At 48.0% G+C, this 12,450-nt stretch overlaps 1 protein-coding gene across 19 annotated transcripts in view; it reads right to left on the reverse strand.

Moving 5' to 3' along the window:
• The window catches only part of MICAL2 (microtubule associated monooxygenase, calponin and LIM domain containing 2), a 261,462-nt gene that overhangs the window by 65,679 nt on the left and 183,333 nt on the right, over window positions 1–12,450 (reverse strand). For 15 of the 19 annotated variants that reach the window (XM_054524638.2, XM_054524637.2, XM_063711252.1 and 12 more), the window contains 2 exons: window positions 7,555–7,721; window positions 1,459–1,536 (listed from right to left, as the gene is read on the reverse strand). In XM_054524638.2, coding sequence (XP_054380613.1) covers window positions 1,459–1,536; window positions 7,555–7,721 — 245 coding nt within the window. The remainder of the gene's footprint in view (window positions 1–1,458; window positions 1,537–7,554; window positions 7,722–12,450) is intronic. The other 4 variants (XM_054524644.2, XM_054524643.2, XM_054524641.2 and 1 more) reach the window with 1 other exon arrangement.

A 12,450-nucleotide genomic window follows, 5' to 3' on the forward strand; every position in this document is an offset into this window, starting at 1 on the left:
CTGATTGAAATGATCCAAACTCAAGCCCTGCCTGCAAAGCAGCTTTCGTATACTCTCGAGAAACACTGTGCGATACTCCTTGATAACTAAAGGCTGAGTTTCCCAGGCCCATCCCAGACACCATGGGGCTGTTCAGCAGTCCTCTTGTTCCTGCACCTCCCCCAGTGACCCAGCCCTACTGGGAGGGTCTCCCACCAGCCTCCCTGCTCTCACCCCAGGCTGGGAGCTTCCTGAGGAGGGACTGAGCCCCCACACTGGTGGCACACAGTAGAGTGGGCTCGAAGCCTTGGGATGGACTCTACACCCATGCAGTCTGGGCCCAGGCAGCAGGCTTCCAGGGACTTGGGGAGGGCCAGAGCAGGGCAGTAAAGGCGACGACCCATGTGTGGCAATGCTAGCTCCTCTGCCCTCTGCTGTCACCGCTGGGGGCTGTCAGAGGATTCAGGAGTCACTCTAGGCTGTCCCCAGATGAAGTGGCCTGCCCAAGAGTGCAGCCCTGGGTCCTTCTCCCAAGGTGCCCCTGTCCCAGCCTGACCTGGTGCGAGGGTGGTGGGTCTGGGGATGGTGGGGGAATGACTCACTGGCTGGGAGCCTTGACTCAGAAGGAAGGAAGACCAGGGCTGAGTTCCAACTGCAACAACATTTCTTGGTAGAAACCCCTGTCTAAGCCAAGGCCTTTCTGGGTCCTCCTCTCCTAGGGTGAGGCCGGAGAGGGAGTGGGTGTGGGGGGAGGTGGAAGGCAGCGATGAACCTGGAACTGGATGAAGAGTCTCTGCCCTCGCTTAGGGCCTGAGGAGGTAACTCTGCTCAGTAAGTGCTGCAGTTTCTGGATCCCCGGCCTGCCTAGACGCTGTGAGACTGTGTGTGTTCACTGCGCCCCCTGGCAGGGCCTGCTGCCTCAGTACCTGCCACAGCCCTGCTCTTCCCCAGGACACTGGGACCAAGGGTGACTCAGAAAAAGGAGCAGGTGTGTGTGTGTGTGTGTGTGTGCATGTGCATGGGTGTGTGTGTGTGTAGGGATGTGTGTGTGGATGTGTGGGTGTCTGTGTGTAGCATCCTGCTTTGTGTGAGGCCATTAATCTGATGCCCCAGTCTCACTCCAGTGCACAGAATCAAATCATAGAGTTCCTGAACCTCAGTTTACTCATCTGTGTTTCAAAAAGCCTAGAGACAATGATGGCTAAGGCCCTGTCTGGGTGAAACTGTAGAATCCTAAGGCTCCATAATTCCTGAGCCAGGGGTGGAGGGGGATGGGAAGATCTTGAGTCCCTTGGAAAAGGCTCCCTCTAGTCAGCAGTGGAAATAAAGTCAACCTTATATTTTATTTCTTGCCTCTGACAACCAGGAGGCCATGCCAGAGAGATACCATGTAAGGAATGAGAACAGCTGCCCCTGAGAATTAATCAGAGATCTTCTGCCCAGCCCCAGCCTCCCACCCCCAGAGAACTAGTGACTCACTCCACCGGAATTCTCTCCTCCAGTTCTGGTATTTGCTTGGGGTTGGAGACTGGAAGCTATTGGCCCGTTGCAGAGCTGCTGTGGAAAAAGAAAGGGACAGGGAAGATGGGGTGGGAGGAAGAGTCCATTAAATGTGTAGAGTAAGTAGGAATTTATCTCCTATAGCTCAATTATCATAAGTCAATAGACTAATGATTATAATAGACTGAACCCTCTCCTTCCCTCACACCATACTCCTGTCCCCACAACACACACTACCAAACTTTTCATTTGTTCACACATCAAATATTTTTGTGTTTTTGTTTGTTTGTCACCCGGGCTGGAGTGCAGTGGTGGGGTCATGCCTCACTGCAGCCTCGACCTCTTGGGCTCAAATGATCCTCCCACCTCAGGCTCCCGAGTAGCTGGGACTATAGGCATGCACCACCACACGCAGATAATTTTTTTTAATTTTTATTTTTTATAGAGACAGGGTCCCACTGTGTTGCCCAGGTTGGTCTCAAACTCCTGGGCTCAAGTGATCCTCCCACCTCGGCCTCCCAAAGTGCTGGGGTTACAGGCATGAGCCACCACACCTGGCATCAAATATTTATTGAGACCCTGCTATGGGACAGGTACCACCCTCAGAGAATGCCTCAAATTATGAACCATCATTACTAAGATCATCAGTAAGCATCTACATGCATCTATGTGTATATGTATATGTATAGACATATTTATACATGCATGTGTATATACATACATGCACATATTCATTCATGTCAGAACAGTTATTTAAAGCTAAGGTCATCATGGGCCATCAAGGTTCCATATATGTAATACATTAAAAACTGGAGCTGCTCTGATTGAAGCCAGGAAGCTGTAGGAAGTTCTACTCTCTGCCTCCCCTTTCCCCACAGAGCCCCCCAAACCCTTTGGAAACCAGGTTTAACTGAGGCTGTGGACCATCATTGGTGTGGCCCTCCCTTGGCCTGGTTCCAAGGGAAACATATTTGTGGGACATTGTACTTCCTGTGGAAGACCCCTCTGCCAGCTGGGCCTTGAGGATTAGCTGAGCAAAATGAACATCACATGCAGAAGAAAAACAGGTCTTGGTCACTTAGGGTGTGAGAGTGGGCAGTGGGGTCCACGTGTTCCCTGTTCCCACGCAAGGCCTGCAGATGCATTCTCAGGCTTCAGGCCCCTGCGCCTCCATCACTGCCGGACAGACAGGATGGGGATGGTGAACATCTGAATGTGCACACAGGCAGGGCCAGGAAGCATGAATGGAAAGGAAGCCCAAGGGCATGATGTGGGTGTGGCAGATGGACCCAGGGAGGGTCTCAATCCAGGACCCTAAATCCAAGGCCCAGCTAGCCCAGCCCTCTGTCTTTCTTTCTGTCTAGAAACAGTCCTAGATATTCTACTCCCTGCCAGGTCTCACAGTGGAACTCTTTCTTAGCATCCAGGCTGTGGAGCACAGGTGTCAATCACTACTTGGGGGCTTTCCTTCCACAAGACCAGCTCCTTCAGCTCCTCTCTCTCCCTTACTCCATTTGTGAAAATGCCTTTGCAAAAATTATAACTGAGAAAATTATGACAGTGACAGAGATCTGACTTAACCAATCCATCTTGCTTCTAACCTCCACCCTGTCTTTGTTCATTCCTGGGTGTAGGCTGAACTAACTTTGGGAGGAACTTAGTTTATAGTTTAGTTTGGAAACAAAGACGATAACAGCCCTTTCCCCAAACAAACCCCCTTCCTGCCTGGGGACAAGACTACCTTTGCAGGACTAACAAATTAGCCACAAGATTAGAAATTGTGGTTTAGGAGTCATGCAGCTGGAGGCTGTAAGATTCTGAACCTTCCCAAATTGCATCCTGGGGCTAACATCACTATTGTAAAGCCTAAGATCAGTGCTTGGGATATTTTGCAGACCCTGCACTCAGAGGATCAACTGACACCACCTAGATTGATAAACTGGCTCATTTGGTCTTTTAGCCCCCACTCAGGAACTGACTCAGTGCAAGAGGACAGCTTTGACTCCCTATGAGTTCATCTCTGACCGGACCAATCAGCACTCCCCATTTTCCGAACCCCTTCTCAACAAATTGTCTTTAAAAATCCTGATCCCCGAGTTTTCAGAGAGACTGATTTAAGTAATAATAAAACTCTTGTCTCCTGTACAGCCAGCTCTGTGTAAATTAAACTCTTTCTCTATTGCAATTCCCCTGTCTTGATAAATCAGCTCAGTCTAGGCAGTAGGCAAGGAGAACCCGTCGGGTGGTTACATTCGGAGGCGCTTCATGTCTGCTCTGTCTGGCAGGTTCCCAATCCCACAGGCCTGCTCTCAAAATCAAGCCCATGGGTTTGAGGAGGAGCCTGTGTGGATGGGCACACAGTCTTCCCAGCTCCCCATGAGATGAATAGCCCATCCTCCCAAGCGCTGGCTGGCTGGCTGGGCTTTCCAGGCTGGATGTTTTGCATAAGGAGCAAGCAGGTCTTAAGCACAGCTACAACCCGCTGGCCAAAGCTAGCCTCTTAATCACTTAATGAAGACATTTCTCAAAAAAAAAAATTGCATAAAGTTCTAGTTGCTTCTTCTTAGCTTGTAATTTTGTGGAATGGAACCTATTGGAAATGGCTAAAATTCAAGAGAGATTTTCCATCACTGGTGTTAATAGAGCACACATGCACACATTTTTACCACAATGGGAACAATAGGGTGAGTAACAATGATTTCATCTAGTAATGCTGAGCAGCATAAAGTGGGCTGATCCCTTCTTTTTAGCTTATATTCTGTGTGTGTTTATTTATTTTAAAGGAGCACTTTCAGAGATCTCAGTGCATGACCCACTGTAAAAGGAGAGGGTATTTTGCCATGTGGTGCTGATGATATCATTTTATTGTTACAAACTGATAAGTGTCCTCCATATTCCATTGGACCATCCTGTTATCAAATTATTGCCAGAAAAAAGATGGATAAATACCAATTCCTCTAAGCCAGAATAATTTGGGGCAGGTTGTTCTCCTAAATCTAATTAGTTTGTAGCCAAGAGTCCAATGCACTAGATCGATTCATTTAGTTGCTTGGGTGTGGATTTTACAATGAATTCATCTAGGCAGGCCTTCCACAAAGCTGCATTTCTGAAATTCCCAAAGTGTAGAACATGGCCCACTGTGTCAAAGCCCCTGGGGATACTTACACAGAATGCACATACTTGGCACCACTCCAGACCCACTCAATCTGAATTTCTGATGGTGAGAACCTTTTAAACAAGATTGCCTTTTAAACAAGATTGTCAAGAATCACTGACCCTGAGGTTTTAGGGGGCTTTCTGCAGCCTCCATAACATAGGGTGTGAGCTGTATTTCAGGCCATCCTCTTGGGCATGCTCTGTGAACTCTGAGGATGTAATAAGTTCCTTCATGTGCCAAGGTAGTCCCCAAAGTCTTTTTAAAAATTGTGGAAAATAATATACATAATATAAAAATTGTTACTTATACATTTTTAAGTCTAGATTTCAGTGACATTAAGTACACTTACCCTGCTGTGCAGCCATCACCACCTCACCACCACCCATCTCCAGAACTCTGCCCTCATCCCAAACTGATGTTTGTCCTTTTATGGCTGGCTTCTTTCCCTTAGCAGCATGCCTTGCAGGTTCATCTAAGTTGTAGCACATGTCAGAGTCCCTTCCTTTTAAAGTCTGAATAACATTTTGCTATATGGATATACTGCGTTTTGTTTATTCATTTGTCTGTTGAACATTTGATTTGCTTCCCCCTTTTGGCTAATGTGAATAATGCTTCTATGAGCATGGCTGGACCAACCTGGAGTCTTTTTTTTTTTTTTTTTTTTTTTTTTAACTTCACACTGCAACCAGGAGTTTTTTCAAAGCAATATCCTGGTCTTGTCTGGCATTCCCTTGGTCTACCTTGGAGGCATTTATCCAGGTGAGAATTGTGGTTAATGAAGCTCCATAAAACCCACACAAGGGGTCAACCCTGCATTATTTGGTAAAGTGATGGGGTTACCACAACCAGCAGCACAAAGCACAGCACTTAGACCTGTGCCAGAGAGCTTAACTGTACAATGTGGTCCACCTAGCAATGATAAAACAATGACTGATGAAGACTAACTCGACAAAGAATTGTTTGAGAGTCATGCATTCTACCCACTTACCTACTCTGTATTTTATTCTGGAGTTAAACTGGACTGTCAGAAACAAAATGCTTTGGCTTCACTACCCAACCCAACTAGTCTCTCAACACAACCCCATCCTGCTAAGAAAACTGCTATCGCTGAGCCATGTTTTTTTTTGTCATGCCCTCACCTTCCAGCAAGGGTTGCTGTAAGAAACAGCCTCGAGAATACTAAGGCTGCATTTTCTGAGGAACTGTTAAGACATGATCTAACACATTTCTCAATATCATCTATTTGGTACGAGCCGGACACTCTCTATAGAGTTAAACATTAGGAGAAGTTGTGCCTACTCAGAGACCTGCTGCAAACCAATATATGTTTTTCTCATAAACAATGAGAATAATGATGTTCTGTGTTTCCTTTTGAATGCTGGAAGCCAGAAAACTCAGAATCAAACTTATGATTCGACTAGAGCAACTGTTTAGGATTATGGTCTGCCTCTCTGGGGTCTATCTCTCCTAAACTGGTTTTGTTAGACCTGATTTTGAGGCTTGATCTTTCATATTTATAGATGTACAATTTTGTTTTATGTTTTTCTTGTAAGTTGCCTAAAACCCTCTGGCTATTGGAGGGGAAATGGAGGGAAGGGATGAAAGGCAGGCTAACTTCATATCTGGAAATGGGGAGCTTGAGCCCAGGGGGATGGAAGGGTACACCAAAGCCACGCAGTAACCAGAGATGGGGCTGGACCCAGCTGGGCACAGGAGAGTACTCAGTTCAGTGCCAGTGCTGAGCCTTTCTGCACGCCCCCACAAATGGTACTTAACAAATGTGTTTGGATGATAATCTGTCCTTTTCTAAAAGTGTCACTTTTTTAAAAAATGAAGGTAAAATTCAACATTTCTAGAGTAAATTCAACAATTCCAGGATTTAAAAATATCTATATGTGTTTTTCTGCCCCAGTCCTCGTCTTCCTGGGAAGCCATCACTCCTGAGAACATTTCACGGATCAGGTGGCAATTCTGCTCATGACCACCAGGTGGCGATGCAGGACAAGTTGAGCTCCGGCTCTGCCAGGGCAGCTAAGGCTGTGGGGCCATTGGGCAGCAAGTTTCCGTCAGGTTAGCCTGTTTCTTCCCAGGCTCGTCCAGAAGTTACCCATAAATCAGACGATTTGGTCCCAAGCTGTTGACTGAATCAAAACACTCAATTCCAGGTCAACTTTGTATTAAACACAAGCTGGGCTGCTAAAGACAGCTACTTCTAAGTCAGCCAGAGCTTGGGCGGTGGTGGCTGGAGGGTGTCACCAGCACTGACTGAGACTTCGGGAGACCACTCAGCCTGTTTGCTCACCTGTGAAACAGGCCTCGCACTACTTACCCCACAGGGTCATCCTGGGATGACCACACATATGGGAAAAGTCCTGGCCCATTACAGGTATGCAGTAAAAGTGCATTAATTATTGTGTAGAAGTTTAGGTGCATCCCACAAGCCCCAAACACCGGTAATGGCCCCGGTGCTGTGCAAGTGGTCCCAGGGAGATGATGCCGTCCAGGGCTGCATGTTGTCCAACAGCAGCCGGACCCAGCTCCCTTGCCTGAGGGGCTATGGGATGCTGGAGGGGCCCCTAAGGAGGTGCCCACACAGGAGGCAGGAGAGCGATCACTCCAGGCAAGAGGGACCTGCGGGCCCCTGATCCCTGCCGGCCTGTGACCAACCACAGCCGGCCAGGCCCTGTGACGTCTTCCCCACTGGGATTCCAAAGCTTCTCATGGAGAGGGAAGCCGGGCCTGGGTCCAGTCCCCTCACTGCCACTTGCGTCCCACTCCCCACAGGTCCTAGCCTCACCGCCTTGGAGCCTGAGGGCGAGGGTTCCTGTCACCTGGTCCTCCAAGACAGAAATTCAGCTGTGGGGATCTCTGTTCCCTCTCCGCGTCCCAGAATCCAGCCCGGTGGGCTCTCTGCTTACCGTGCACAGCTTTGGGCTCCTCAGGGCACTGTGGAGAGACCACCCTGCTCGGGGCCTCCCTCAGGGAGGTGTGTGGTAGACACAGGGATCCTGGCCGCCGGGGTTTCTCTTCACAGGGCTCTGTGTGGGAGGCCTCGCTGCCACCATAGTCAGACTCTGTGTCAGAGCTGGAAGGAGGAAGGAGTGGGTGGGTGAGTCAGGGGGCCTGGAACCCACGCCCCAACACACCCACACTGCGTCCTGCCCAGCACTCCTCCAGCGCACCTGGGGGGCCTGGGCTTAGTCCTGTGTGCCCAGAGCCCAGCTTCGGACTTTGTTATGGGTTGAATTGTATTCCTGAAAACTCATATGCTGAAGTCCTAACCCCAAGTACCTTCAGATGTGACTGCATCTAGAGATAAGGCCTTTAAGGAGGTCGTTAAGGTAAAATGAGGTTATTAGGCTGGGCCCTTGTCCCATACACCTGGTATCTTTCTAAGAAGAGGAAATGTGGACACACACACACATGCACAGAAGGAAAACACTATGCAAACAGGAAGATGCCATCTACAAGCTGAAGAGGGAAGCCTGGAACAGATCCTTCCCTCCAATCCCCCAGTAGGAACCAACCCTGCCCACACCTTGGTCTCAGACTTCCAGCCTCCAAATCAGTGAGAAAATACATTTCTGTTGTTTAAGCCACCCAATCTGTGGCACTTTGTTATGGCAGCCAGAGCAGAACAATACAGGCTTGGCTTAGAGCAGAAGGGGCCCAGCAATGCATGAGGAGCTGTTTGAATAAAGCCTGCTCTGCTCACCTGCACCTGCCCCGGAGCATGACTCCTAAGGCCTCTCTGGTCAGATAAGCTCATCATTAGGGACTTGGTCCCGAAACCTCAGGCATTTAAATACTGCTCTCTTCCCCATGGATGAGGGAATGGAAAATTCTACCTGGGTGGGGGTGACGGGTGGGTAGTATTTAACATGGGCCTTAAATAACTGGAATTCAAGTGGCAAAGAAGTGGAGGCAGGGTGTCCTAGACAGAGGGGCAGCCCAAGCATACACAGTTCCAGGATGGGAAAGTACAAAACTGGTCAAGCAGTGATGTGTTAGTGAAACTATATATATCCACACACTCTCTGTACATGGAAATCCAGCAGGGTTCCTTCCATGAGGTCACTGCCACTCGTCCACCTGTGTCTATGGCAGACCCCCTATCCATCAGAGTGCCCAAGTCTGGCTGGTCATGGTGCCCCAGTCCTGTTCACCGATTGTTCCCAGATGGAAGTATGTGATGTGGGAGTAGCAGTTGGAGGCCTGTCTTGGCATCCTGACCTGAGGACATGAATTTATGGATATGGTCTGGGACCCTCAGTAGCTGAGTTCCATGTGTGGAGACAGCCTTTTTGCCAATGGCTGTAAAAGCAGCAGAGAGAGAGGCAGGAAGGGAGAGTGGCTATTTGAGACTCTGGCTCCAGCCTTGCCTGAATGAGGACCACCCTTGGACTTCCCAGTCAGATGAGCCAATGCATTTGCCTTTGTTACTGAAGCTAGTTTGAGTTGGGTTTCTGCCTGTTATTATGGAAACAGGCCTGCCTACGTTGAGGCTTAGAAGACTCTGAAGGCTGTGTGATCCAGGGCAGGTCATTTCCCTTCTCTGGGCATCAGAATGAATCACCTGTGGGATGCTCAAGCCTATGTTCCCAAGCCCCATTCCAGAGTCTGCATGATCAAGACTTGATGAGCCAGTTGTCTACAACTGCAGTCCCTGCTTTCCCCTCATGTTCTCCCCACACCTCCTCCTTCACTCCACTGAGGCCACTTTGTCCAAGTTAACAATGAGCCTCCTGTTGGAAAGTCCAAAGGTCATTTCTCTATACATATCTGACTGGGCTCTCCAGCAGCCTCTGACGCAGAGAACCAAACCCTCCCTCTTGAGACACTTTCTTCTCTTGGCTTCCACCATGTGCCATCTCCTGGTTCCTTTGCTCCCCAGTGGGTTTTGCTAGCTCCTTCTCCACTTGCCTACTGAATGTTCAAATGCCCCAGAGCTCTCCTCTGAGCCCAGCTCTTCTTTGTCTACAAGAAGATATTCTTACTCTGGAAACAACCCATCAGAGCCCTGGGCTTTAATAGCCTCTAAAATCATCATCTCCAGCCATGCCTCCCAGAACACTCTCACATTCGACTGCTTACCTGACATCCACACAGACACCGGCATCTCAAACCCAACGTGTCGAAAACAGAACTCTTGACTTTCTCCACTAATGTGCACCTTCTCTGAAATCTTCCCCACCTCAAGATAACTTTAGAAATGACCATACCAGTCATTCAGTCATTCTAGAAAAATTCTGAGAGTCACTCTGAAATTCTCTTTGCCTCTCATTCAGTCCATTAGCAAATCCATCTTCACTGCTCCCATCCTGACCCCAAGCTGCAGGCTCCCACCTGCTCTTCCTGCCTTTATCCTCACACCCCACTGCCTCATCCATTCCCCAAAGCGAGGCCTGCTGATCTGTGAAAACTGTAAATGAGATGTCACTCTTCTACTTAAAAATTCTTTGAATTACAGTCATGTCTTTCATAATGATGTTTTAGTCAGCAATATAACCCATAATTGATGGTGGTCCCATAAAATTATAATGGAGCGGAAAAATTCCTATCACCTATTTATGCCGCAGCCCTTGTTAACATCGTAGGGAAAGGTGTCACTCACGTGTTTGCGGTGATACTGGTTTAAAACCTACAGTGCTGCCAGTCAGTTAAGAAGTAAAGAATAAAAAAGCTTACAGAATAAGGGTATAAAGAAAGAAAATATTTTTCCAGCTATTCAATGTGTGTGTGTGTTTTAAGCTGTGTTACTACAATAGAGTTAAGAAGTTTAGAAAGTAACAAAGGTACAGTAAGCCAATTTATTATTGAAGAAAGAAACATTTTTCAAATAAATGTAGGGTAGCCTAAGTGCACAGTGTGATAAAGTCTACAGTAGTGTACAGTGATGTCCCAGGCCTTCACACTCACACACCACTCACCCACTCACTCACCCAGAGCAGCTTCCAGTCCTGTGAGCTCCATTTATAGTAAGTGCCCTATATAGATGAGCCATTTTTTATATTTTATACTGTATTTTTACTGTACCTTTTCTATGTTTGTATATATTTAGATTCACAAATACCATTGTGTTACAATTGCTGATAGTATTCAGTACAGTAACACAGTGTGCAGGTTTGTAGTCTGGGAGCAAGAGGTTACACCATATAGCCCAGGAGTGGAGTGAGCTTGCCCACCTAGGTTTGCATAAATGCCCTCTATCATGTTCACATAATGACAGAATCACTTGAAACACATTTCTTAGAACATATCTCAGCTATTAAGCGATGCATGACTGGATACCTAGAACACAATTTAAACTCCTTACCTTGTCTTATAAGCCTTGCTCCTGCCTTCCTTCCTGGTGCCTTCTCTTATTCTTTTCCCACTCAGGGTGTACCTGCCACACCGACCTTCTCTTACCTCTGAGACATGCTCAGTCTCACCCAGGGGCCTGTCACTAGCTGTTGTCACTTCCTGAATTCCCCTTCTCCCTTGGCTGTCCTTTCTTGCCAACTAATTCTCAGCTTAAATGTCACCTCCTCCGGGAGGCTGTGGGAATTTGTCTGCAAAGATGGTTGCAATCATTCCCCTTAGATCCATGCCCCTTTGCAATGGGGGCTTTGCAGCTCTTCCCCTAAAGACAGCAGCCTATTCCCCACTTGTTGAATCTGTTCAGGCCTTGTGACATGCTGTAGCCAATCAGATGGAACTGGAATAGCACTGTGCATTGTCAAGCCTGGGGTTCAGGAGATCTTGGATGCCTCCCCTCTTTCTCTTAACAAGCCTGGGCTGCCGGTTGGAGGATGAAAGACCCACGGCCCAATAGCCCTGTCTCACCCCAGCTGATACTCAGGCTCCAGAGCAGAACCCTACTGGCCCAAACACACAGGTGAGCCCAACAAGACCAGAACTGCCCAGCTGCACCTGGCTTACTTGGTCAGGGTTGGCTTACTCTGGTCTACTTTTTTACACAATCATGGTGTAATGAATGGTGGTTGGTTTAAGTCACTCACTTTGGGGCTGGTTTGTCACTCAGCATTATTGTGGGCATCAATAATTGCTACAGAGGCCTTTTCCTGGCCACGCAATCTAAGGCAGCTGACCAGCCACTCTCTAGCATATGTGTCTATTTTATTTCTCGACCTGGTGCATATGTGATGCTTTTCTTGTTTAGCTACTTAACTTGCTTCCTAGATGGCTCCCAATGTGATGGAAGCCACGGGAAAGCAAGGACCTTGTCTTGTGTTGGCCACTGCTATTTCCTCAGAGTCTAGTAAATAATAAGCAATCAATACCTGCTGTTGACTTACCTCTTGAGTGAATTCAGTGCATCTAGGGGAGTCCTGGAGTCTGCATGTCTAATAACCACTCCAGGTGCTTCTGATGCAGGTGATGAGGACAGCGCTCTGAGAAACAGTCACCTAAGGCACCAGGGCTTCGCTCCTCATGTTCCCCACTCTGAATCCTAGCCTGCCCAGTCCCATGCATCACCATCTTGCAGTGGGCAGGCCCTAGGGACAGGTGACACCCATTCTGCACCCCTCACTACAGTCAGTATGACACTGCCTCCTGAGAAGAGCATGGGGCCAGGCCCTTTCCCTTCCCGAGAAAATAACAATTGCTAACACTTACAGTGCTTATGATGTGTGGGCACTGTTCTATACACTTAATACATATGAATTCTGTGAATCTTACCACTCCCTCTGAGATGAGTACTATGACTGTTGCCATTTTACAGATGAGGAAATGGAGGCACAGAGAGCCACACTGCAAGCGAGTAGAGAAAAGACCCAATCCCAAATGCATTTCCCTTCCTCCAACCC

This window comes from Pongo abelii, chromosome 9 (assembly GCF_028885655.2).
Source record: "Pongo abelii isolate AG06213 chromosome 9, NHGRI_mPonAbe1-v2.0_pri, whole genome shotgun sequence".
In the NCBI taxonomy this organism is placed as follows: Eukaryota; Metazoa; Chordata; class Mammalia; order Primates; family Hominidae; genus Pongo; species Pongo abelii.